Source organism: Aythya ferina (assembly GCF_964211825.1).
Source record: "Aythya ferina genome assembly, chromosome: 27".
In the NCBI taxonomy this organism is placed as follows: Eukaryota; Metazoa; Chordata; class Aves; order Anseriformes; family Anatidae; genus Aythya; species Aythya ferina.
This window is the reverse complement of record NC_140310.1, coordinates 1,739,076-1,765,843: the sequence shown is the minus strand read 5'-3', so window position 1 is coordinate 1,765,843 and position 26,768 is coordinate 1,739,076. Positions and strand designations below refer to the sequence as shown.

Here is a 26,768-nt window from a genome sequence, read left to right as displayed (position 1 = left end):
CACCAGCCCACAAACCATTTTTTATGGTGCCAGTGGGACAAGTTGCAACCAAAGCCCCTAAATGAATTTGGCAGCCTTTCTCCAGGCCAAAAGCTGCAGAATAGGCATAATCTCATTGAATGTATTACTACAAAAAAAAAAAAAAAAAAGTTTCTGAATTTGTCTTTTGGGCAAGGGGTTTTCCCTGGTTTGTGTTTGCTAGCAGAAAAAGCTGTGAAATTGCCCCGAACTTGGACGAGGAGGGTGGTGTTGCTGAAAACACGTTGGGGTGAGGGCTGGGAGCAGCCAGGGCACAGCATTATGGCTCATCCCATTTTCAGCCGTGCTGTCATCCACAGGACACTAAGACATCCTTGTTTGACATGGTGCAGTGTTCACCCATGTCACTGTTCCCATCCCGAAAATATTCCAGATTTAGGCTGTTGATGTTATCAGCTGGGCACTGGAGGAAGAGGGTGGGAGGAAGGAGGCACCTGCATTAATTAAATCCACTTGCAATTTTGCAGGGTGACAGCAAAACAAACGGTGGCAGGACCTGTTGCATGGACTGGCAGCTGAGGTGGGTGCAACTTCAGCCGCTTCGGAGGTGGCTGCAGGGACATCAGTCGTGCTGCAACGGTGCTGGGGCAACTGCATCTTACTAGGTGCAAACGGGAGGACCCCAGCCCCACGAACGGGTCTCTCCACGCTCCCATTTCTTTTAGCCAAGGTGCAGGCGAGCCGCCATTTCCACAGGGCCCGGCCCTGTGCAGCCCTAGCAGAGAGGCCAGCCAACACCTCGGGGCCGGGCACGCCGCCCCCGGCTTTGCCCCTTCGGGGTTTGGCACCTGCGGCTCGCTCCCAGCGCGTTGCTTGGTTGCGAGCCGCTTTGTGCTACCGGAACCTCTCCTCCCGCTGAGCTCGCAACCTGCCGGGCCCCGAGAAAGAAGCTCCCGGTGCCGCGGGCATCGAGGGGCTCCGCGGGGAGATCCTCGCCCGGACGCCCCCGAGCACGGCGCTGCCGGCGAAGGGCGCTGGGGGGGGGGGGGGGGGGGGGCCGCGGCACCGGAGCTCCCTCCCGGCCGGGGCCGCGCGGCGGGCGGAGGCGGGGCCCCCCCCCCCCCCCCCCGCGCCGGGGCGGGCGCGGCGCCGCACACACAAGATGGCCGCCTCGTAGCGGCGGGGGCAGCGGCGGGGCGAGGTAGGGAGCGGCCGGGGCCCGGCCAGGTCGGGGCGGGGGCGGCGCGGCCGCGGCCGGGGGACAGCGCGGGGCGGGGGCGGGCACCCCCGAGTCGGCTGCCTCCCGCGGGGCCCCCACGTGCGTGATCTGCCCCGGCCCCCCCCCCCCCCCTCCGCGGAGAAATGACGATTTTCTCCCCCCTCCCCCCCCCCCCCTTTATTTTTATTACCCCCCCACTCCCTCCCAAGTCCATCCGCAGGCTCGGCCGGGGGTGGCCACAAGGGCGGCGGAGCTGGGGGCTGCCGTGACGTCACGCCGGCGTCACGCCGCCGGGGGCTGCTGTCACCCCGCGCCCTGAGGAGCCGGGGCCCGGCCTCGCGGCCCCCCCCGCCGCGGGGTCGGGACGGAGGTGGGCAGAAAAGCCTGGGTGTCTCCTCCCCGCCCCTGGGGTCGTCCCAGCAGCGCTGGCTCTGGCCCGCGGAAGTGGTCGAGTCACCATCCCTGGAGGTCTTCAAAAGACATCTAGGTGCAGAGCTTGGCGCTATGGTTTAGTGCAGGACCGGTTGGTGTTAGGTCACGGGTTGGGCTCGGGGATCGTGGAGGGCTCTCCTGACCTAGCCGATTCTGTGATTCTGTGGCAGCAGATGCTGGTGGCACTGGGGAGCAGCCCGCAGCGGGGCTGCCCAAGCCTCTGGTCACCGCCGGTGAGTGCTGTCAGCACAGTGTGACTGGGGAAGCTGGGGCAATCCACGTCCCATGCCAGGGATGCGGCTGGCACCAGTGCCTGTGGGCACCCAGGGGGTGCTGGTGTGGTCGTGTCACGCTGGGGAAGGAAGGGCAGCCTGGGGGCAGAGTCCTCGCAGGTGGTTGTGGTGGCCCCATAAACATCCTCAGTGCTGCCCTTTGGAACCTAATTAACTGTGACATGGCTTTTTTTTTTTTTTTCCTGGATTCTCTACCTGGACCCATTATTGCAGGTAACTAAGGGGAGAGGTGACACAGAGGAGGAGCTGCTGGGTTGGGCTTTCCCTGCCCTGCCAGGTACAGGGGTGGTGGGGCATTGGCGTGGTGCATCTAGGATGTGTGGTTGTGCTGTGGTCTGTACCCTAAAGAGCCTTTCGCAGGGTGTCCCTGGCACGCTGGGAGCAATCTTTCCCCATGACTGGGGGTCCTGGTTCCTGGTCCCCTGCCTGCATGAGGTGGGGTTGCTGGTCCCTGTCACTGTAGCATCAGGATCCCCAGTCCCCAGCCTGCATTTGCTGGGCTCTCTGGTCCCTAGACCCACGGCATTGAGGTCCCTGCTCCCTATCCCCACAGCACTGGCATTCCAATTCCTTTTTTTTACATGTGCCAGAGTTCCCTGGTTCCCATCCCCACTATATCAATGTCCTTGGTCCCCTGTTTGTGTGCACTGGTGTCCCCATCCCTATGGCATTGCTGTCCCTTGTTGCCTGACTCTGCATGCCAGGATCCCTGCTCCCTGTTTCTGTAGCATCAGGGTCCCCGGTCCCCAGCCCTACAGTATAGAATCATTAAGGTTGAAAAAGCCCTCCAAAATTGTCTGGTCCAAACATCCCCCTACCACCAATGTCACCCACTAAACCATGTCGCTAAGTGCCACGTCCAACCTTTCCTTAAACACCCCCAGGGACGGTGACTCCACCACCTTCGTGGGCAGCCCGTCCCAATGCCTGACTGCTCTTTCTGAGCAGAAATGTCTCCTCATTTCCAACCTGAACCTCCCCTGGCAAAACTTGAGGCTATTCCCTCTAGTCCTATCACCAGTTATCTGCAAGAAGAGGCTGACCCCCAGCTCCCCACACCTTCCTTTCAGGTAGTTGTAGAGAGAAGTAAGGTCTCCTCTGAGCCTCTGTTCTCCAGACTAAACAACCCCAGTTCCCTCAGGCATCAGGGTCCCTGGTACACTGCCCACATGTACCGTGTACCCACATGTACGTGTACCTCAGTCCCCCTGCCTGTGTGTGTGTGTGTGCTGAGGTCCCCCCATTCCTGCAGCACCGGAATCCCCATTCCCTGCCCATGCATGCTGTGGTCCCTGTCCGTTGCATCCCAGTTCCTTGTTCTATGTGCACTTTCCTAATGGGAGAACAGTGCCAATGTTTCCTGTCATGGTCCATGCATTGTCCCCACTGCAGTTTGGGTGACTGATGGGGGCACTCCAAGTGCCACCCCTTCCATGCCACTCTTGGGGCTCTGTTGCCTCTTTCCTCTCTGCTTTGAGATGGGTGCAAGATGGTGCCAGACCCCACCTCTGCCCGTTTTTTTTTTTTTTAGAGGATAAAAGAACTTCTGTGCCCCCCCCTCTCCCTCCTTCCCTGGGCTAGGATCCACTGGGAGATGACGAAATGAAATGAAATGGGAAGAGGCTGGCCGTGAAACAACTGTGAGCAGCTCTGTCCCTGCTCCACATCTGCCTACCATGCCAGTGCCAGCACCGAGAGCCGTGCTTTCCCAGCCACAGCGCCATCCTTGCATGGATGAGGGATGCACAGCAGTGGGACCACAGGTGCATTTCTGCTGCGATGTCGTAGGTGATCCTGTCCTGGCGATGATGCAGTGTGTTTGTTTGTTTCAGCTAAAATGGCAGTTCTTAGGGAAAAAAAAAAAAAAAAGCTCTTCTGCACATCTACTAGCTGCATCTTTTCGATTAAATGAGGTTTTGCTGTTGAATGGTGGAGTTAGAGACTGGGAGCTCCCAATGCTGCAATTTCCAATGCAGCCAAATGAGGCAGGGGAGGGTTGGGGGGGAGTGGGGGGCGGGTGGGGAGACTAACCCACTCCAAGCCCTCCAAACGCTGTAAAATTTGATTGGAGCAAGTTCTAATTACTGTACTCGTCAGCGTGGAGGCTTGGGGATGCTGTGTAATGTCTGGAGGGCTCAGCTCCAGCTCACCAGGCTGCAGTGCTTGTGACTGCTGGTGGCATGGCCACAGCCACCATGGTCCCCAGAGCAGCTCGCCACTCCCATATGGGCAGAGGGAGCAGGAAGCCATAGGCCAACACAAATCATGCCCCAGAAGGCAATGGGGTACAGGAGGAGGTCGAGAGGCAAGAGGGCAAAATATTTTAAAGACCCCAAGCCTCTTTGAAGCCCCGTCTGGCATTGCAATTAGAGCACTTGCATTTAAAGCCTCTGTATTTAAATTTGTTGCAATCAAACCTATCACAATTAAAGTCATTGCAGTGTTAGAGTGGGGCTAACTCTTCTCTTGACGATGCTTGTGCAGAGGCACTTGCTGCCTCTTTCTTGCCTGTCCCCAGGCTCCTTGCCTGCAGCCTCAGCCTCTCCGAGCCGCTGGCAGCCGGTGCTCCCGGCCAGAGCACGCTGCCTGCTTGCACATGGCTTTTTTTAGGTTTACAAACATTACGGCCCTGTGCACACGTTGCTTTCCCCCTCCCTTCCCGTGAGTCATCAGCACCGTCACCAGCGCCAGGGAGCGCAGGCCAGTGAATCTGGAGGCGGCGTCTGCGCTTCCCCCTTGGTGCTGATGACCCCAGCAGAGGAAAAAAAATAGAAATTTAGTATTTTTTTTCCCTTCCCTTTTTTGGTGGTGGAAAAGGATGACCAAGATGAGGAAAGCTCAGTGGTGGCTGTGATGCCACATCTGTTTATCCCCACTTAGGCATCATCTGCAATGGGGTATTTTTGAAGAGGATGGCAGCACCAGCCTCCAGATCATGGGACTGCACATGTGTAAAGCCAAACCTTGTGATTTTGGACCTGGGCGAAGTTTTTCTCAGTTGCAATGCGGGTGCTGGTGTCACCTGCCTGGCTGTGGTCAGAGCCACATGTTCTGCCTGTCGTGGGACAGAGCATTGGCCTCTCCAACAGCATGCACAGAGATGCTGGAGCCCCCGCAGCTGAGCTCATTGCTGGCTGATGTGGCTGTGGTGACTCAGCAGTGTCGGTGCTGACTCAGCAGCACTGCAGACCCCAGGAGGCAGCTGGGGTGGGAGGGGGCTGATGTTTTTTGGTAGGAAAAAAGGGGCTTTTGTGCAGCATGCTGCAAAAGAGTTGTGCCAATGCTGATCAGAAGCGGACAGAAACAATGTGATACAAATGCGTTCTTGCATGGAAAGGCTGCACTTCAGGGTACTTCTCCACTCCTGCTTGCCCTTCACAAGTGATCTTGCTTCAACATTGCTTTTAGGAGAGATACGTTGGGTCTGACTCTGAGCACATGCCTGAGCCCATACATAGGGCAGAGAAGGGGCTCAGTCTGCTAGACCCTAATTAACTTTTTGGTGGGAGGTTTTATTCCTGTCTGGGGACTCATCTGTGCAGTGGTGCTGGCTCCCGTCCGCCATGCTGGGGTGAGTATGGGGAAATACTACTCATCAGCCTTGGCTAGGGAGGATGGTTTGTGAAGGGATGTGGCCATCGTGGTGTCCCCTTTGGAGGTGGCAGCTGCCTTGCAGTACTGGGCTTTGCTTTGGCTGTGGGCGCTACATGGGTTGGAGCAAAACAGGGAAATGCAGAGCCTCTTTCTGTGCTTCCACCCTATGCTTTCAAGAAGGAGGATTTCAGCCTGAAGCTGGGGCGGGTGGTGAAAGGGGAAGCAGCTGTCCCAGTGTCCCCGCATCAGCAGGCGGAGCAGGATGCGACCCTACGAGGCTCTTCCTGGATGTGACTTGGTCCCCGTCACATCCGCTCCAGGATTTCGGGACCCCCCTGGCCCCAGTGGGGCACCCAGGGCAATGTTACTGTCATTTCAGGGTGAATCACAGGGGCTGGAGAAGTGGCTTGAAGGAAGCGGGGCACTGCAGATGCACTGCGTTGGGTGATGCCGAGCCTGCCCCAGACTCAGTTTCTCCCCAGATACTTTTCCCTGTTGGAGACCGGTCGCAGCAGTGAAACCGGCTGGTGGAGCCAGTGCTTTCCCTGCACCCAGACTGGGCAGGGCCAGGCTCCCACTCGTCTCCTGGCTCCTGCCCGCCAGCTATCACGCTGCCGACATGTTTGAGCTTGCCACACACATGTTCCTCCTTCTCCTCCTCCTCCTTCTTCTCTTCCTCCTCCTCTTCCTCCTCTGCTGAAAGCTCAGGCTGCTGACTGGTTTCACGGAGCAAGGAGCAGGGCCGGGGCTGTGCATCCCCCAGGTATGGTGGGACAGGGTGGGATTTAGGGAGCCAAGCACCAACAGCACAGTGCAGGACCCCCTGCTCCAAACAGCATGCAGAGCCTTGACAATATGGGTGCAGGGCAGCTTCACACTGCAACTACCAGTTCTTGAAAGCTGGCCAGTTTCTGCACCCTGCTTCCAATGCAAAGTAATTGGGCAAGGGGGAAATTTCCCCACTGGGTTGTTGGTGGTAGGGTGTGGGAGGGCACTGATCTCTGTCCTGCCACAGACAGTGGCATTGATGAGTGGCAGCAAAAAGTCACCCAGCCCCACGTGGGTGGCTTGGATGGGACGGCAAAGTGCTGTTAGCATGGGCAAGACGCTCAGCTGGGCCCAAGGCACTTCTGCACTTCTGCTTCCCCTTTGCCCTTTCCCCTTCCCCCTTCCCCCTTCACCTTTCCCTTCCCTGTTGGAGCACTGCTTGCTGCCACCCAGTGTTTTGGCATTGCCTGGCCAGACCCAATGCCAATCTGGTAGCTGAACGCCTGCATGAGAGGAGTCAGCTGTGTCGGAGCAAAGATGCTCCAAGAAACAAAAATAGCGCTGTTTTTTTTTTTTTTTTCTTCCATCTCTTTTTCCCTTTAAAGAGCTCTTCTCCCCTCCCTCCATCCCTGCCGGCTGGAGCAGCCTGACGCAGCCTGGCAAACCATTCCCCCACCTTTGTCATATGCTGGCTCCTGGCTCAAGGATGTGATGGGAACGCTAGCCATGGCTTAACCATGCAGCTCCTGAAAAGCTGATATGCTGCTGTGCCAAGCATCCTTGTGGTGGGGCTGAGCATCCTGTCCTAGGGCTGAGCATCCTACATTGTTATATCAGGGGTTGGTGCCACACCGCAGGTGTCCCCCATTGCCTGGCTGGAATGGGACCCTGTGCTCCTTGCGTGCAGGGGTATGAATTTTCCATCCCAGCTTTGAAAGGTATCCAGGATGGATTAACAACAGATGTTGGCGTACAGCCATTCCTGGATGGGGTGATTTTGGAGGAGCTGCTGCATCCGAGCAATCACCTCTCCCTCGCTCCACACATTAAGGATTCTGCAGCTGGGCAGCTCTTGCTCCAAAACAGCCACTTTTTCCCATCTTTCCCTTTTGCTTTGGAAGGCCATGGTGCTTTCCCATTGGTCATAGTTTGGCTGGCTGGGAAAACCCTTTTCCTGGAGCTCCAACAGGGATGATGGGGAAATCTCCATGTGGAAAAAAATCCCCCATCTCCACTGCAAGCTCCTGATGCTGGTGCAGCAGGAACCAAGAGTGAATATATTGCATTGATGTGTTTCCCCGCCCCCCTGCGAGATGGAAAAGGGGGAGAATAGTTGTCCCAGTTCCATCTAGAGCAGGATTGCAGCTCTGGGGGTTCCCATGGGGATCATGCAAAGCAGGGGTGGGCTCTAATGTGGCTTCCTGTGGCACAAATCAGCCCCGTACCCTCAGCCTCGGCACAGCTCTGGCTTTCCTCTGGGCTAAATGAGGACAGGAGTGAGCAGCTCAAACCCAGCGCCAGGGTCAGATGGGGCCATGGAAACAGCTTGGAAAACAAATAAGCCGGTGCTGGGAGTATGCCGGGAGGGGCTCCCACGGGCACAGCACGGCTCTATGAGCTCGCCCATTTGCTTTTCCTGGGGGTGTTGCATCCGCTTAGGGCATCCACACCACTGGGCTCCTCTGCAGCATCCCCCACTGGTAGCACGGTGGCATTCAGTGACTTTCTACGTCCAGCAGAGCAGCACAGGTCTCCAGCATGTCTCTCCCCAGGGTGTAATTTCAGCAGCATGCCCTTCTCTGAGGGTGCTCGTGGGTCTACATCTGTACCATGCAAACAGAGGAAAGCCCTTTAGTGACAGCAGCCAAGCGCTTTGTTATTGTAGGGTTGCCTGCGCTCAGGGATGCTCACTCACCCTGGGCTTCACCATCACGTGTGGGACCCCACGGTGCCCCTGAGCCCAGAGGATCCCAGGGCTGGCTGCCAGTGGAGGAAAACCATGAGCGCAGCATGGGGCTGGCAGCCAAGCAGCCGCCTGCCTCTTGGCCGGCCCTGGCTGCTGTCTCTTGGCGGCTCCCGCTGACCTCCCAAAAACCCTGCTGTGCCGTGTCTGATGGTGATTTCAGTGTTGCATTTCTCCCCTGCACTGATGCACCCTTGGCATCCAGGTCACCCACATCTCCATCTCCTAAATCCTCCACTTAGAGTAATAGAGTAATCTCAAGTGGGACAAAGCAAAGCATGCACTGAGCTGCTCCAGTCTCTCCCCAACTAAGCCCAGCCCTTGCAAAATACATTGAGGCAAGGGGGATTTAGTAAATACCCAAAATATCCATGTAGAGGATTACTACTTCAGCACAAATTCAAGGGGCTGGATGGGCCCTATGGGTGTTTTTCGAGCACAAGGGATTTAAAACCGGTTCTTTGTCTGTTGTTGGGTTGTTGTTTTTTTCCTAAACATGTGGTTTGGAGGCGGCAGCGCGTGATTTAGGACAAGCAGGAACATGGCAGGAAGGCCTGCCTGCTTGTTTGGGGTGCTTTCATTTAATTTTTCTTATAAGGCCGTGGGGATGTTTAAAATAATATTTTGAAAAAGGGGGAGGATTAAAAAAAAAAAAAAAAAAAAAAAGGAGAAAAAGCAGTTTTGAAGCAGCTCTGGCTTTGCCAGGGCAGGCAGGATAGACAGAGGGATCGCTGTCTGTCCCTCTGGGCAGGCAGATCCTGGCTTGTCCCCTGAGATGGCTGGGGTGGCAGGGCGATGGGGCAGCACCATACAACTGTGGACAGATGTTGCCTGTGACATTCCCTGCTGGGACAGATCCTGCCAACATGTGTCAAATCTGCCCTGGGGTGGCTATGTTTCTGTCCCCTACAGTGGCTATAGCACTGCACCTGGTCACCTTGTCCCTGTAAGAAGTTGCTGGATATATAGGTCTGTTGGGTGTATAGGGCTGCTGCATGTATATATATATATATATTAATTTTTATTTTTTTTTTGCAAGGCATACAGATTTGCAGGATGTATAGGGCTGCTGGATGTGTAGGCTTGTCGGATATGTAAGTCTGCTGGATATATAGCTTTCTGGATATAACAAGTTGTTGGATATATAGGGTTGCCTGATATATAGGGTTGGAGGTCACATAGGGCTGCAAGACCTGTAGTGTTGCTGAATATATAGGGTTGCAGGTTTATAGGTCCACAGATTGTATAGGTTGTTGAATATAACAATTTGTCATATGTATAAAGTTGCTGGATATGTAGGGTTGCCAGATATATAGGTCTGCTGGATATGCATATTGCTGGATATAACAATTTGCTGAATATACAAGGTTGCAGGATACATAGGAGTGCTGGATGTACAAGGTTGCTGATTGCGTCGTGTCACTTGATATATATGGGGCTGCAGGATCGATAGGGCTGCAGGACCTATAAGATGGCTGGATATACGGGGCTGAAGGATATGCAGGGCTGCAGGATATATATAGGTTGTTGGATGTATGGGTGACTGCATGTGTTGGGCTGCAGGAGCTCTAGAGGGGCTGGGGGGGTGGGACCCCCCCCACTGAGGCACCCTTTGGGCCCAGGCCAAGATGTTGGTACTTTCAGGCAAGCGCGCAGCCCTCCGCCATCCATCCGTCCGTCTGTCCGTACGTGCGTGCGGCGCTGGGGCTAATGGCTCCTCCAGCTGTTTGCAGGGGGCGGGGAGGGCTGGGGCGGCTGAGGCTGAAAAACTCGTTGCTCCTTCCCTCCCCGGTGCCATCGCCGCTGCCGGCCTCACCGCCCGCCCCACAGACGTAAGTGCCTCGTGCCCCAGCCGTGCCAGCCCTGCTCACCGGCACCGTGCCCCCGCCGCACGGGTACCGATGGCTGCAGACCAGTCCTAGGGAGCACAGCCCAGGCTGGAAAGCATCCAAGCAGGGCTCTGTGTGTGTTGTGTGGTGTGGTTGCTGCTGCTTTTTGTCGTTGTTGTTTTTTTTGTTTTTTTTTTTTTTTTTTCCCCTCTGTTGAAGGCATTTAAAACAGAAGGAAAAAATTAAAAAAGGGGGAAAAACAAAACAAAACAAAAAAAGATAATTATTTTCTTCCTCAAAGGGGTTTTCCCCCTTTTACAAAACACCAAGGATCCAAGACGGACTGTGCAGTAGCCAAACAACTGAGCTAATCTGAACCAAAAGACTTGCTTTTTCTCTTTATTTTAATTCCTCCTCCCCCCGCCCCAGCTTTTATTATTTCCTGGGGCAGGCGGATGGAGGTTTGGGCAGGCATTGCTTTCTGTGGGGAAATGGGCAGTGTGGCGGAGGAATAGGTGCAAACAGCGCTGATTAATGGAAGGATTTCCTCGTATGCTGCTGGAGTGAGTTGGGGCTGGGTTGTTGTTGTTGGTTTTCGGGATGAAAATCCCACGGGGCCATAAATACAGCTCCCACTGTGCTTGCCCTCCACCCCAGTGGTGCTCTGGGAACAAAAGGAGCCGTGTGGGAGAGCCAGGAAAAAAAAATGTATTTTTTCCCCATGGATTTGGGGATGGTGGCAGCTCTTGGATTAACCCTTTGGGAGCACCACAGGATGTAGCACTGGCTCAGTGCTGACAGGATGGGTTTTGCCATGCATTTGCAGGATGAACTTTTTTCCTGCATCCCCAGCCTGATTCTAGAACCTGATTTATTGGATGGAGCAGTGTGGTGGCAGAGACAGTGTAAGGCCAGCCCAAGCTGCTGTCCCATCCTGACCCAGTGGCTTTGCTGTGGTGTTTACACCAAGGGGTGTGAGCATCCTGCCAGCTTTGGGGCAGGTAGAGGTGATGCCTGAGGGATGGATGCAGGGGGAAAAGATTCTGAAGCTCCATCTGGATGAGGGCAGGTTTGAGACAGGGCTTCCCTGTGAAACCAGTTATAGAGGAGGATTTGGCAGGGTCTGGGAATCCAGGCAGGGTGGGGAAGCTCCTTATCTCTCTTCGCGGCTGGCCCTGATGCCTTGGGAGGTTTACCCCAAGGCTGATTCCTTCACTCACTGATGTAGTGATGGATGTAGTGCATGGTTGGGGACAGTAGCTTCAGGGACATCCACATTTGGGGTGCATTAGAAGCGTTCCCAGCTGTTTTCTGGGGCTTCCCATGCCCACATCCACCCGATACCCCCAGAAAACCCTTGGGGCCAACGTTCGCTCCACGCCCAGAGCTAAACAGGTTTTACACCATTTCTGCAGGCTGGCGTCACCAGGAACGCTTCAGGGCACGAGCGTTCCTGCTTTGAGGGGGTTTCATAACATTTTCTCCCTGCCACTATGTACTGCTTGGGAAAAACCTTGGCTGGGGCGTCAGCGTGGGAAGGACGGACAAGGCTGTGTCTTCCTTGCACCATGTTACTTGGCATGGGGCGTGGAGGCAGCATGTCCCCACCCTGCAAATGAGCAGCAATGCATTTGCTCCCTGACCTGATGGACCGGTCCCTTTGCTCGTGGCTCCAAGCTCCAAGTCCCCACCATCACCAGCAAGGAGATGGCACTAGAGCCCCTTGAAAGCAGTGGCAGCATGGGGGTATGCCTCATGCCAAGAGAGGGGCAGCGCGAATTTGCACCCACACTGTGCTGACTTGTGCTGCCCGTGAGTTTTGCCCCCCAGGTTTTCTCCCTGGGGGGGATTTTTGGGGCAGCGAAGTCTTGAATTGTGCAGGGAGTGGTTGCTCCTTGGTTTTGCTGCAGTCAGCAGTGTTCTTATCTGTGTCAAAAGCAGCCATGCTTACGTGCACATGTTGCTCTTCATCTCTCCCTGTAGACTGCTCCTGTGAAAGCTGCAGGGCTGGCATTGGAAGGGTTGAATGAAGCTCCTCACCACTGACAGCTTGTTCACATGCCAAAGCTGTACTTTGGGGTCTCCTGGAGCGTCAGGGCTGTAGGTCCTTCCTGTGGAGCCAGTGCTGGAGGCAAGAAGTTCTGCCTGAAGCCTTTGCTTAGTTTGTCCATTTCTTTTTTTTTTTTCCTAGTGAGCTTTGCTGTATTTTTAACTTTCAGGAAGCTTTCCTGTGACCAGCAAACTGCTAAATGTACTGCACCCCGTCCTCCCTGGCATTAACTGAGAGGGGAGAAACCACTGAGTGCAGAAATGCCTCCCTGCTTCTTGCAAAGCCCTTGTAGGGTCTAAACAGGGATGTGTGAGCCCTGGCACTGGGAAGATGGTCTCCCTGGATGTGGCTAGTTTGTCTCTGGGTGGGCATCTCTGACAGGTGGCACAAGGATGTTTTTCTGGATTCTGGTGCTGTTGCTCCATGTTGCTGGGGTCTGGCGAGCTGTGCTGACATGGGGTTGGGTTATTCAAGGTGAAATCATCCCCATGCTGCCCCTGCCACTGGCACAGACAACTTGGCGGCTTCTTTGTGTGGTGGAGGATGGCTTCTCCAGGTGAAACACTCCCAGACAGCATATTTGCTTCACACATGGGCCCAGCTTCCCCCGTCTCCATGATGCATCCTTCAGCAGTACTTGGGCTCAGTGCCCCATTGCTAACTTCATTGCCGAGCCCTGGAGCTGCAGTGACCTTATCCAATGCTCAGTGCTACATTTGTAGAGGATGAAGGAGCTCATCCTGAGCCTGATGGTCTTTGCTCCATCTGGATGCAAGCAGAGCAAAATGCTTTGCATCAGCTTCATTCCCACTGTAAGGAGTGGGTAAAGTGAGGCGAAGCCCCACAATCCCATGGCGCTGTGAAGGGGGTCCCAAGGAATGCATCAGCAGGGCTGGACCTCCTGAAAACACAGCTGGGAGTGGGATGCCCTCCCATATACCCTGTCTCATCACACACTCTGCAGGTGGTGGAAATACTGAAACATCCCATGAGCAATTTTGAAACTGGGTGGTGGGAGACGTGGGTGGCATGGGGCTGGGAAGGGTGCGGGGGGGGTGAAAAGAAGTGGCTGCATTTCAAGCTGTGGGGCTCTGTGGTAAAATGGATGAAAGACAAAAGTTGCAGGGGTGGAAGGAGGAATTTGGGCGCATGTTGACTGTTGCAAGGGGTGCTTACACCTCTCCACTCTCCCCATTCTCAGACAGGTTCGGGGGGCGACCCAGTTGATGGCCCCAGAAGAGGCCAAATGGAAGAAGGGCTGATTAACTATGTCGAAGAAAGAAAGCTGAATGAGGGCAACGGGCTCAGCCTGGCAAATGGGGGCCAGCCAGAGGTGGGGGGCAGCACGCTGATGGAGCCAAGCAGCTGGCTGCCTGGCCAGTCGGCCCCTGCTGGCAAAGCCCATCTGGAGGATGCCAGAAACCTGGTGGCCTTCTCGGCAGTGGCTGAGGCTGTGTCCTCCTACCGGCTGCCTCCCCTGGACTCTCCCTCGCTGCTGTACAAGAAGTTTGACACCGAGATGAGCAGGGGAGGGCTGAGTGAGGTGCTGGCGCCGCAGGACGGTATGCCACAGGGAGAGGACCTGCATGCCCTCAAGGCTGCCCTTGCCTTGGCCAAGCATGGCATGAAGCCCCCCAACTGCAACTGTGATGGCCCTGAGTGCCCCGACTACCTGGAGTGGCTGGAGCAGAAGATCAAATCGGCTCTGGGCGAGGAGCCGGTGCCGGCCTCCCCACCACCCCCTGAGAAAGGTGCTATTGCTCCCCAGCCGGTGCTTGAGACCGCTGAGCCATGCCCATCGGATGGCCTCCCCTTTTCCCAAAGTGCACTGAACATCGCCAAGGAGAAGAACATCAGCCTGCAAACAGCCATTGCCATCGAAGCCCTAACGCAGCTCTCAGCCGCGCTCCCGCAACCCAGTGGTGATGGGCAACCCTCAGCCCCGCTGCCCCCGGGGCCCCTTGTCCCACCAGAGCCGGGGCCCCGCTTCCTCACACAGCCTGGTGCCTCACCAGAGCCGCTTTTTGGCACGGTGCCTCTGGCAGGGACCAGAGACCCCATGGCAGAGCTGGAGCAGCTTCTGGGCAATACTGACTACATCAAGGCAGCTTTCAAGCGGCCCGAGGCTGGCAAAGCCCCCACAACAGCGGCACTGAAGCCCCCTGAACGAGCGCTTGCCAAGGATGCAGCAAGCGGCCCCCGCGTGCCACCGCTGCCGCAGGAGCCCAATTTGCACAAGAAGACGCAGCTGGTCCTGCAGCAGCATCTCCATCACAAGCGCAGCCTTTTCCTTGAGCAAAGCCTAGCCGTGGCCCCCCCAGAGCGGCCGCCTGGCTGGTGGGCACCCAGTGCCCTGGCTGGGCCACCCAAACCCTTTGAAAAGCAGGCCAAAGAGAAAAAGAAGAAAACACAGCCCGAAAAGCCAGCCCGCAAGCAAGTGCAGATCAAGAAGCCCAAGCAGAAAGACTCACAGCCGCTCTTCCTGCCCCTTTGGCAAATCAGTCTGGAGGGGTTTCGGGCACCTGCTGAGCCCCCAACTGAAGAGATGCAAACCGAGCCGCCACCACCTGCCTTCCCGCTCCAGCAGTCTCTTGCACTACCCCTGCCCACCACTCCCAATTCTCAGGAAAGGGGTGCCCCTGGGGGGGGCCCCCAAAGCCACCTGCCGATAACACCAAGCTCGTCTGGCTCAGAAGAAGTGCTGTCTGCCCCACCAGCCCCCATTGTAGTGGATGACAAGCTGGAAGAGCTCATCCGGCAGTTTGAGGCTGAATTTGGGGAGAACTTCAACCTGCAGCCTCCTGGGACAGCTGAGCTGCGGGGGGGTCCGGCACCAGCCTCACAAATGCCCCCCACTGCCAGCACCACCACCTTGGCCTCTAGCAGCTCTCCCCAGCCTGTCTCCAAAAGCTTTTCACTTTCACCAGGGAAGGGACCGCTTTTGGAGCATGCTTTCTCTTCACGGTCCCCCAAACAGATCAAAATTGAGTCTTCTGGTGCTATCACTGTGGTGTCAACCACATGCTTTTACTCTGAGGAGAGCCAAAACACTGATGAGGCAGAGGGGACACCCACCAAGGATGAGGTGCCACTGACGCCAACCCTCAGCGGTTTCCTGGAGTCACCACTGAAATACCTGGACACGCCGACCAAGAGCCTGTTGGACACCCCAGCCAAGCGCGCACAGGCAGAGTTCCCCACTTGTGACTGTGTCGGTGAGCAAGCAGCTCTGCTGGGGGTCTTGGGGCAATGGCAAGCACAGTTCAAGCTGTCCAGAGTGGGATTTGGGGTTTGCAGGGTGGGATTCCCCTGGATAAGTAAGAGTGATGCCACAATGCCAGGAAAACAGTGTTTTGTTTTGTTTTGTTTTGTTTTGTTTTGTTTTGTTTTTGTTAAGGGTTGGGGATGTTGCTCTTTTTGGCTTTGTGCATGTTCCTGCTCCTGTTTTGCATCAACTGTTTTGTCGTAGGATCAACATACCCACACAGACATTATCTTGGGGTCCAAACTTGAAAAAAAAATGCACCAAGATTTGCTTCTGGGTTTGCTCCCAAATGGGAGATGGGTATTTTGGTCTCATCCAACCCCAACAGTGTCTGTGACAGGGGAGGACTGAGACTGCTTTGCAGCTTTGTGTGGAATTTGTTTTTATGGCAAAACTCTGAGGCTGCAGAGATCTCATGTGTTGGTTGTGGGGTACATTTGGTCTTTCTCTTCTTCTCTCTTATTTTTATGATGAGGTGGCCAAAGCCAAGTGAGCATGGCATTACTGTGGTGGTGTCTGACTTGGTTGTGCTGGCGCAGGCTGGAAGAGCAGCAAAACCAAAGCGTTGTTGATTTTACCTCCGCTTAGTTGTTCAGCTAAATCCCATAAAGGGGCACATGACTGCCCCAGCACCACCAACCTGCCTAGAACCTTGCCTTGTTCTTACTGCTATTGTAAGTTGAATTAGCTGGAGTGGGTTACTCAAAGTAAGAGCATCTCTTCTTGGCTTGTACTGTTTTAGGGGCCATATTTGCCACCAGGATGCTGTTTCTTTCAGTTGCTGTCCCTGCCAGGATGTGTTGAAAGATGCAGAACTCTGGGTTTGGTGGTGGTTTTTTTTTTTTTTTTTTTTTTTGCTGGCATTTGTTAGACTTCGCAGGAGGTATTGGAGAGTTCCTGCTTGGTCTCTGCAGTCCATCTCCTTCCACTGTCCCTTTCTCCAAAAGTGCATGGAGCTGGATCTTCTCCCTCCAAATTTAAACTGTGAGGAGCAAGGCAAGGATTTGGGGTCAGTGGGTGCAGGAAAACCAAGCCTAGGGTGCTACTGAGAGAGGTGGCCTCAAGCCAAGCACAAACTGCACTTTATTAGTGAGGCATATGATTATTTATTTATTTGCTTGTAAATGGCAGCAGTAATTAGCCCAAATGACACTGAGCAAATGAAAGGCTTTTCTGGAGCTGCTCAAACTTAACTTGGAGTTTTACATCCATTGCCAGGAAAGGTTTGCGTTGCTTTTCTTTTTCAATGTGGTTTAGAGGTTTTGGGGAAGGATTTCCTGCCTCTACCTTTCCCCATTTTCTCAAGGAAAAGCTGTGAGAGAAAGCAATTAAGTAGGAGTCGGGGCTTGGTGCTTTATTAGGTGTCTGTGCTGTTAGACACTGTAATAAAATCAGCTTTCGCTGCGTGTCCTGTATTGATCTCTGTCTGGACAGCTGCAGCCCAGCTGAGCCCTGCTTTCTCCTAGCCCTGGCGCCAAGCCAGTTAGACATGACAGGAATGAAAATCATGGGGCTGAGAGCAGAGGGATGGGAAGACAGACCAGCTCTAGCCCGCTGTGCCGAATGCATCTGACCCAGCGGTGCTTGAGCATCCCTGTGCTCTGGGGACTGACCCTGTGCTGCTGCAGCTGCCTGGAGCATCCTTTAGTTCTCCATCTGGCACCTCCATGCCCAAAAAGCCCTGAGGGGGTTTGCTGCTGGGGCTGTGTTGCTTGCAGGCTGTAGCCCAAGCATCCTTCTGCGGTAGTGTGATCTTGCTTCTGCCTCTCCCCTGTTGAGCAGCTCCTGCCTTACACAGGCTCAGCCAACCCAGAGCACCCCCACATCCTCCAGGCAATCCAGACAGCAGGCAGCAGCAGTTTTCAGTCCTAAAATTATCTTGGGGTGGTTTCAATAGCATCCGGCTGGTCCAGTTGCAGTGTGCGGGGCCAGGTGGGTGAACATCATGTAAGCAGGTAGGCAGAGAGTAGAGGGGGTCCAAGGGTTCATGTGCTGAGGTGGCCCCTGCAGCTAATCACTTCTCTTCAAAACAGAGCATGCTCGGGTGGCCCAAGCAAATCTCCCATGCCAGGGGCAGCAGAGAGATACGTGGTGGTGGGAGACAGCTAGGTTATTAAGTGGCTTGCCCTACAAGGTTTCAAAAATCAGATCCTGTTGAAATCCTGCCGTCATTTCAGCCCTCCTGTGTGTGATGAAACCTCCCTCTCCATGTGTCTCAGCCCCTGCTGCAGGGAAAACCCTGCATGGTGGAAAGCTCTGCTCCTTTGCTTGCTTTGAAAGAAGGGTCAGAAACAGAGACTCACTCCTCTCTCATTAAAAACAAGCTTATCCATTAACTACGCAGGATTTTTGTAGTTTTTGGCCTCTCTCAGGCTTCACCCCTCGCTGTTGCATGCATTAGCTCAAGTTGCTCCTTGCTGGGGGATGGAGCATAGCTGGGACTGTCTCGAAATGGGTTTTGCAGTGATTTTCACCCCTAAAGGACCCTGTTGTCCTCCTCTTCTGCTGCAGAAGCACCTATAAGGAGGAGGAGTATTGAGGTTTTGGTACCAGTGCTTGCCAACGTCCCTCGCTGCCTTGGGGGTGCAAAGGAGCTATAAATCCAGACTAAAACTTCCCCAGTCCTAAAACACTCAATGCCATATATTGCAATTGCAAGCAAGGGTGCCTGCTTAGGCTCCCTTAGTGGGGAAATGCTTGATTTTTGGTGCAGAAGTGCTTAATCTGAGTGAATTTGGCATCCATGGGGTCAGAGCCCCCTGTGGACATGCAAACCCCAAAATCTCTGTCTCCCCCATCCCCCTTCCTTTTCCTGCAGAACAAATTGTGGAGAAGGATGAGGGGCCATACTACACCCACCTGGGCTCGGGGCCCACTGTGGCATCCATCCGGGAGCTGATGGAGGAGCGGTAAGGGCCCCGTCCCACCCCGACCCCTTGCAGACAAAGGGGAGTTCTGATGTTGAGGATGCGGAGCCATCAGAGAGGGCTTTGGGGGTTTCCTGAGGGCAAGGGGAGGGCTCGAGAAGGTGTGTGGGGCCTTGTGAGGGTGCATGGGGCTCTGTGGGCACGTATGTCCTCATGAGGTCAAGTGCATGCTTGTAGGTGCTGGTGGGAGCCTGTGCAGGCATGTGGGTACTCATGGTAGGAGTCCCTTCGGTGGATTGCATGGGGGTGAGCAGGGCCTGTGAGGTTGCATGTGGCCCTGTGAGTGCCTCTTGGTCCTCGCCAGGGTGTGTGCAGCTAGTATGTGTCTCCCTGGCAGGTACGGTGAGAAGGGCAAGGCCATCCGCATTGAGAAGGTCATCTACACTGGGAAGGAGGGGAAAAGCTCCCGGGGCTGCCCCATCGCCAAGTGGGTGAGTGCCTATGGACCCCAAGCCTCCTCAAGGCATCACTGTAGCAGAAGGGGGTGCCTGGATGGCACCACTTAATGCTGTCTTAGGGGTCCCTGGGCCTGCACGTCACACTTCATCAGTGCCACTAAATCAAATCCGTGTCTGGAGAACTGTTTAAAATAAAATTAAAAAAAAAGGGTTTTTTTAAAGCCATTACTACTTGTCCTATCACTACACTCACTGTTTCTCCCTTTCTGTCCCCTCTCTGCCTGGGGACAAGGAGGTCCCCTCTGGTAGTGGCCATGGGAGGCCAAGGCAAGATGCTCGAGCTGCAGCAGCCAAAGAGAAAGGAAAAGCTGCAGCCACCCCCAGGAAAACTCTGCAGGGCTTCCTGCACTTGCCCAGTGGCACCCACCGAATGGCACATCCTCGGGGCCAGGCTGGCAGCGTGTCCCCCTGGCACCCCAAAACCCATGGGGAAGGAGGTAACCATGGGAACACTCACAGCTCTGCTGCCCAAATTCCTGAGGAATGATAAAAAGGTAGCCGGCACCCGCTTTTGGGGGCCTTCTTGCCCCCCGTCCTGGGAAACATTTCCTCTCAGGGCAGTCTGATTTGGCCTGGCTGTTTTCCAGGTGATCCGGAGACACAACCAAGAGGAGAAGCTGCTGTGTTTGGTGCGTCACCGGGCTGGCCACCACTGCCAGAATGCCGTAATCATCATCTTGATCCTGGCTTGGGAGGGTATTCCCCGCACTCTGGGTGACACGCTATACCAGGAGCTCACTGACACCCTCACCAAGTATGGCAACCCCACCAGCCGTCGCTGCGGCTTGAATGATGAGTAAGTGCCACCATGCCGGCTTGGGGAAGTGGGTGGAATGGCAACTGAGGTGTCCCTCCCGTATTTCTAAAACCAGTGAAGGAACTCCCTACACTCCACCCAGGCTTTTGTTGCATCCCCAGAAGGGACTGCTCTCACTGTGCCAGCAGCTGACGCTCCTTCTCAATGTCCCTCCTGCAGCCGGACTTGTGCGTGCCAAGGCAAGGACCCCAACACCTGCGGTGCTTCCTTCTCCTTCGGCTGCTCTTGGAGCATGTATTTTAATGGCTGCAAATATGCCCGAAGCAAAACTCCACGGAAATTCAGGCTGGTGGGGGACAATCCCAAAGAGGTGGGTGACATAGAGTGGAGCAGTAGTGGAGGGTAGGGAGAGTGGGTTCCTTTTAACCCTGGCTCCAAATTTGGCGAGGAGAAAGCATGAGAACAGGGTACCTTGTGGTATTTTTCATGAAATGGTGGGGAAAAGAAAGTCAGTCTGACCTGGTAAGGCTCTCACTGATGTCCCAGGACTTTGCTGCCAAGAGCCGTTACAGGGTGACACAAAAGGGGTCTCTCTAGAAACCCCAGGGGCAGAGGGCTCTTGGGCTGAGCAAGCAAAAGCACAAGAGACTTTGGTTGGAAGTTGAATAGCCAAGATGTCACCAGAAATTTGGGCTGTGCTCTTTGTGTGATGGCAGACATAGCAGAACGAGTTGGACACAAGGTGGTGTACAGGGGCTCCACCCCTAATTGCATCCCCACTGCTGAAACCCTTGAGTGATGTCCTCCTGTACATCAATGCTTTATCTTCCCTATTGTAGGAAGAGCTGCTCCGGAAAAGCTTTCAGGATTTGGCCACTGAGGTTGCTCCACTTTACAAAAGGCTGGCACCACAGGCCTACCAAAACCAGGTATCGGGCCACTTACTCTTCCTCTTGTGGTCTCCACAACCTGTCAGTCAGCAGAAACAGGAGTGGGGTGGTGGTGCACAGATTTCAGGCAACTGGAGCCCTCTCCTTCTTCCTCTAGGTTACCAACGAGGATGTCGCAATAGATTGCCGTCTGGGCTTGAAGGAGGGGAGGCCGTTTTCAGGGGTGACAGCGTGCATGGACTTCTGTGCTCATGCTCACAAAGATCAGCATAACCTCTACAATGGCTGCACAGTGGTAAGCAGGCGCTGGCATTGGTTTTCAGGATGGTTCCCCATTCACTGCATTTTGAGCTGCTTGACATCCAGCTGGACCCTGCAGGGAGCGCTTTGGAGTGGAGATATCTGAGCCTCTGTCACGTCCCTTCCTACCTGCATGACTCTGGTGGCTGGTCCTCGGTGCTTGCACTCATGGAGCAATGCCCTTTTTGATGCTGAAATTGCTTAAGAAAGCAGAAAGGCCCCTCAAATGAAAATACATCTGTGGGGTGCTGAAGCTATCCCTGCTAGTTGAAAGCAAAGTGGTAGTCAGAACTGTGTGTTTGCTCTTGTCTGACCCAAACCCCACGGGAGGTTTCCAGTCAGCATCTGGGGAGTGGTGTGGGCTGGGGGTGTGCACCAGTGGAAGCCTGGGAAGCCATCAGGCTGATACGGATTTGTGTTGAGGAGGGTATTTTGCCGTTGTCCCCCTTGGGCTGCATTCATTAGCATCTCAAGGGTTTGGCAGTCCTGGACACTCATGGCACCCTGCGCTCCTCCCAGGTCTGCACGCTGACAAAAGAAGACAATCGCGTGGTAGGGAAGATCCCTGAAGATGAACAGCTGCACGTCCTCCCCCTCTACAAGATGTCCAGCACAGATGAGTTTGGCAGCGAGGAGAACCAAAACGCGAAGGTGGGCAGTGGGGCCATCCAGGTGCTCACATCTTTCCCCCGTGAGGTCCGCAAGCTACCTGAACCTGCCAAATCCTGTCGGCAGAGGCAGCTGGAAGCAAAGAAAGCTGCCGCAGAGAAGAAGAAGCTGCAGAAAGAGAAGCTGATGACACCAGAGAAGATCAAGCAGGAAGCGCTCGAACTTCCCACACTCCAACAAAATGCAGGTAATGGGAACAGAGCTGAGGTCCCATGGCCCTAAGCTGTCCAGAAAGCATGTGAAGGGATGTTCCCCTGTGGCTTCTGGGGGGTAGTGGGTGGGGGCTTTCTTGGGCCAGAGGTTGCAGGAGTGTCGCTGAGTGCAGGTTGGCATTACTGGCTTATACTGTGGTGCCTGCATTTGCACCATGGCTTTTGGGGTACCTGCTATCTTGCTGCAGCTCAGCTCATGGGAATGAATTGCTGCCAGCACACAGAGTGATGCTAGTTGCAGCTGAGTTCTGTGCTTGGCCAGCAAGCCCATTGGTGTTGGATTTTTGAGTCTAACTGATTTTTTGGGGGCCTGGGGTCCTTGGTCCCTGCTGATGGCCTTCTCGGCTAGCTGGTCACAGTGGCTGTGTGTGCTGTGCCTGCAGGTGTGGCGTTGAAAAGTGGGATCCCCCCACAGCCGCTGAAACCTTCCATCAAGGTGGAGCCGCAGAGCCATTACAACGCTTTCAAGTATAACGGCAATGCGGTGGTGGAGAGCTACTCGGTGCTAGGGAGCTGCCGGCCCTCTGACCCTTACAGCATGAACAGTGTTTACTCTTACCATTCCTACTATGCACAGCCCAATCTGCCTTCTGTGAATGGGTTTCACTCAAAGTTCACGCTTCCTTCCTTCGGGTATTATGGTTTTTCCAGCAACCATGTATTCCCCTCGCAGTTTCTGAATTATGGGGCAACCGAGAGGGTGAACAACACCTATGAGAAGAAGCCCAACATCCAGGCATTGCAGGAGAACCTCAACCACACCTACAGGAACACAGATTTCCCTGAGCCCATCCCACACAATGTCCGGAGCAAAAATCATCACCAGCGCACCTACGAGCGGGCCAGTCGGTATGCCAGCCAGCAGAAGGCAGTGGCTGGGGTGCACAGGACTAGCACAGGCTCAGAGGATGCACCACCATTTGCACAGAACTGTTTTGGCAGCAGGGCCATCAAGCAGGAGCCCTTGGACCCCCCACCCAGCATTGAGCCCCTTCCCAGTGCAGCAGCAGCTGTACCCAGCACTGACCTGGCCCTTCCAGTTGTCCCTGTGCCAGCATGTGGTGGGGGCCCAGAGCAGCATTGGAGCCCATACAAAGTGTCCCGAGGTGCGTCTTCTCCTGAGAGGACTAGTACGGCAGAGAGCTCGTGGAGCAGCCTGGTGCCAGGCACCAGCCCCACAGGCTCAGGTGGACGAGAGAAGCTGAGCACCTTTGATGCTGCCGTGCGCTTGCCTCTGCCAGAGAAGCAGTGGCCTGATGTCCTGTCAGGAGAAGCAGCAGCAGCATGTGGTTCTAGCTTGCTGCCAAAACCATGGAGCCCCTGCAAGCTGGGCGAGGCAGTGCTGGCGAGTGCAGGCACACCAACCCTGCGGGACAAGGGCTGGGAGCTGGGGCCGCTGGGCTTCAGCTCGGCCCTGCCAGGGCTGCCCAGCTTCCCCGAGGAACCATGGGGCTCAGCCAAGGTGGAGGAGCAGAGGACACCGGCACCCATCCCAGGGCTGCCTGAAAAGGCGTGGGAGGCAGCAGTGCATGAGAAGGGTGTGGTGGGGTCCCAAAGGGAGAAGCCATGGGATCCTTTTGGCCTGGAGGAGGGCATCGAGGAGCTGCCAGACAAGACAGTGAAGGAGGAGGAAGAGGAGGAAGAAGAGGAAGAAGAGGAGGAGTGGTCAGACAGTGAGCACAACTTCCTGGATGAGAACATTGGTGGTGTGGCTGTGGCACCTGCCCATGGCTCCATCCTCATTGAATGCGCCCGCCGTGAGCTGCATGCCACCACTCCACTGAAGAAGCCCAATCGATGCCACCCCACCCGCATCTCCTTGGTTTTCTACCAACACAAGAACTTGAACCAGCCCAACCATGGCTTGGCACTGTGGGAGGCCAAGATGAAGCAGCTGGCTGAGCGCGCCCGTGCCCGGCAGGAGGAGGCTGCACGCCTCGGTCTCCAGCAGGATGCCAAGGCCTTCGCCAAAAAGCGCAAGTGGGGTGGTGCATTGGCAGCCGAGGCGCCCAGCAAGGAGAGGAGGGACTTGGTCCCCACGCGGCAGGCGGTGGCTATCCCCACCAACTCTGCCATCACTGTGTCCTCCTATGCCTACACCAAGGTGACAGGCCCCTACAGCCGCTGGATCTGAGGCGGAGGCAGCTGCCACAGCCCATCTTACCTCAAAGTCAGCAGCACTGGAGCACCAGTGTTGCTTTGTGGTGCTTTCTCCTCAGGCATGGGGGAGAAGAAAAAACAAAACAAACAAACAAACAAACAAAAAAAAGCAAAACAAAACAAAAAACAGAAAAGCAAAATAAACCCAACACATACTTGGAAAAAATGAAACCAACTCGGGTGCAAGCCATTGGAAAGCTGCACTTGGTGAGAAGTAGGGAAAAAACAAAGGAACAATGCTCTTTGGCATTTTTTGGTAATCTAATATTTATATCTCTGTTTTTTTAATCTATCCTTGTGCACTGCAAGAATGGAGAGAGAAGTTTATAGCATCCTTTCACAAAGGAAAAGTTTTTAATTCCACTTAAAACATATTTATTGGAATTTTTTTGTTTTACTCCAACAACAATGACAAAGGTGATCTTCAAAAAAGAAGCAAACATAAACAAATAAACAAACAACAACTACAACAACAAATACCCAGGAAACAACCCAAACACCAAACCAGCTTAACAAAGCAAGAGGTGAATCTCTCCAGCTCCCATGCATGGAGACTAGCAGGGATTGCATCTTAGAGTCACCTGGAAACGTGCTTTATTAGCTGGACACGCTGAACATCTGATTTTATTTTTTTTCCAAGGACCTACAATACTTATTTTGCAACTCGAGGAGTTCTTTCTTACAGATACGGGAGGCCCATTTGCAGGCAGTATGTCCTGGAATGGTGTGCTCACGTTTGGCTTTTTGCTGCTGGCGAGCTTGGCTCTGCCAGGATGGCGCTTTTCCTGGCACTGGAGACTTCAGGACACCTCTGGGCTCAGAGCACTGAGGTGAGGACGCTGCTCCCAGGGAGCTAAGCTTACGCTCAGATCTGGGGGCTCCTTTGCCAGTGGCCCCAAGGAGAAGAGGAGCAGCTCAGTGGTGGCTGCACCTCCAAGGAGCCAATTGGAATAAACAAACAAACAAACAAAACAGAAAAAAAAAAAAAAAAACACAACACAGAACTGTGAATAGCTAGTGTTGCTCTCTGTACATCACTGTTGCTAAAGTCTGGTGCTTTCAGTCTCTGGGGGACTTTCTCCATGTGATCGGCTCTGGGAAGAGTGAATCCAAGACTTGACTCTCCAAATGTGCCAGTCTCATTGTGCATGCAAGCGGCCTCTCTGAGCGAGCCAGCTTGGTGGCAAGCACTGCTTGAGCATGGCACTATTCTCTCCCCAGGTGCCATCATCTCTCCTTCCTATGGATCACCGTTCTTCCCGCAAAACAAACAAACAGAACAAAAAAACAACAGCAACAACAACAAAAAAAACAACAACCACGTGGTGCTTTTCAAACAATCTCACTTGAGGCTTTTCGCCTGCCTCTGTCTCCCAAAGCTGTGCTGGGGCAGGCGAGCTCTAATGCAGCTCTCCAGGCAGGTGGTGTGGCAGGAGCTGGGGCCCCACCAAGACCGAAGCTGGGTGTCAGTGTCCCCAGTCATTGCTTTTGCACTTTCAGGTGCCTTTTGGAGAGCGAGTGAGCGAAAGCCAATGCCATCACCGTGCAGAAATCACCTTGTGTTTACTGTAACCCTTGTTCCTTCCGCACTGGCACAGATTAGCAGGATCTTGGTAAAACAGCCTGAACATTTATGTAGTCTGATTTTAAACCTGTAAATAGGGAAAGAATTTTTTTAAAAGCACTTTCACCTAGATGTAAAAATGAAAGCAAAACTGAAAAAAAAAAGCAAATTCCCTCTCCCCTTCCCAACAACTTAAAAGCAGTATGTTTTAAACAAGATAATTGTGGGAGAACTGTAAATACTGGCAGAATATTTAACATGCTTTGTCCGTCCTTCATAGTTTTTTTTTTTTTTTTAACTGTAATCTGTAAAGTTGCATATATTTGACAAGGAAACTCAATGATCTATTATTGCTTTTCTTACAAGTACCCAATAGCATATCAGGATTGTAGAGTTTATGGCAAGTCAAATTTTAGGGAAGCCCATGGACAGGTTTGTGTGTCCTGGGGCTGTGTACCATGGTGCTTGGCTGTGGCATAGTGGTGGTGATCTTCACAGGGCAAAAAAAGGGGTCGGATTCGGGTGCCGGCCTCGGTTTGTTTCGCCCAGGTCTCGTCTGACTTCCACATTGTAGGTTGTCGCAGGGGTGCCTTGAAAGCTTCGCATAGATGATGTTAGCGAGAAATTTGCGGTGTTTGGGAGAAAGGGGTGTGTTTGGAGAATGTTTCAGTCCATACAACCTGTCTAAGTCCTGCTTCCTTGGAGGTTTCTGGTTCGGGGGGCTCACTCCAGCATGGCGTCTCCCTCCCTGCCTCAAAGGGAGGCTCAAACTGGTCCAAACTTGGGGGGGTGGGGGGGAGGGACACCATGGCAGCGGCAGCTGTGCATGGGTTGGGAGCGAGAACTGCTGCAGTCTCATGTTTTTACACTACATACGTATAACCTACCTCAAATCTCAGTCATTGAAAATTAGCATGCTTCAGACTTCTTATATGAAAACTAGAAAACTATGCACAGCTCTTTATCCCTTGCTGCTGAGAGTCTGTTTTAAGTGAAATCTTTTTCTTTATCCGTACCAGCGCTAGCATTCATGCTTGTCCCACCCGCGCAAAAGCCATGGGGGTTGAAGCATTAAGGGGACGTAGTGGCGCGTGGTGGGTGGCGGGACTTGCTGGGGGCAGCATTTTAATTGCTTTGGGGCTGGGGTGGGGGTGGGGGTGGTGGCGGGGAACACTTTGCAGCAGGTTGCAGCCACACTGGTGCTAGAACACCCACAATGGAAACACGGGGGAGATCTTGACGCAGGGAGCCCAACAGGCTCCTTCCACCCACTTCAGCGTTTCAGGCCATGATGCTTCACCTCAGCCTGTGGAGCTGTATGGGTGACAGGGAGCGTTTCCGGGGGGCAGCTCCCCCTCTTGGCGCTCTCAGGACGAGGCTCAGGAAGGAGAAAGAAACCAGAATCCCTGAGGTGCCTCAATTGCTGACTTTTCCTTTTA

General features: G+C 54.2%; 1 protein-coding gene across 4 annotated transcripts; it reads left to right on the top strand.

The window, feature by feature from the left end:
* Positions 1–485: 485 nt before the first annotated feature.
* On the top strand, positions 486–25,569 carry TET3 (tet methylcytosine dioxygenase 3). 4 transcript variants are annotated; one of them, XM_084499381.1, is made up of 11 exons: positions 2,156–3,686; positions 13,329–15,342; positions 18,211–18,301; positions 18,657–18,750; positions 19,365–19,573; positions 19,754–19,904; positions 20,374–20,463; positions 20,582–20,719; positions 21,244–21,375; positions 21,460–21,580; positions 21,989–25,569. In XM_084499381.1, the coding sequence occupies exons 1-11, from the start codon at positions 3,531–3,533 to the stop codon at positions 23,737–23,739; spliced, it is 4,947 nt and encodes a 1,648-aa protein (XP_084355507.1). In that variant the 5' UTR covers positions 2,156–3,530; the 3' UTR covers positions 23,740–25,569. The 4 variants fall into 4 exon arrangements, with proteins under 4 accessions (XP_084355509.1, XP_084355508.1, XP_084355507.1 ...); XM_084499383.1 differs by lacking the exon at positions 2,156–3,686 and adding an exon at positions 486–559 and having other exon boundaries at positions 21,244–21,580; XM_084499382.1 differs by lacking the exon at positions 2,156–3,686 and adding an exon at positions 1,136–1,180 and having other exon boundaries at positions 21,244–21,580.
* The last annotated feature ends 1,199 nt before the right edge of the window (positions 25,570–26,768 follow it).

Bases quoted from the DNA above. Each gene is read 5' to 3' on its own strand.
- TET3 (XM_084499380.1), top strand. From the start codon at position 3,531: ATGAAATGGGAAGAGGCTGGCCGTGAAACAACTGTGAGCAGCTCTGTC. The intron at 19,574-19,753 runs GTAAGTGCCACC...TCCCTCCTGCAG, and splicing joins CGCTGCGGCTTGAATGATGA to CCGGACTTGTGCGTGCCAAG. The intron at 20,720-21,243 runs GTAAGCAGGCGC...CGCTCCTCCCAG, and splicing joins TCTACAATGGCTGCACAGTG to GTCTGCACGCTGACAAAAGA.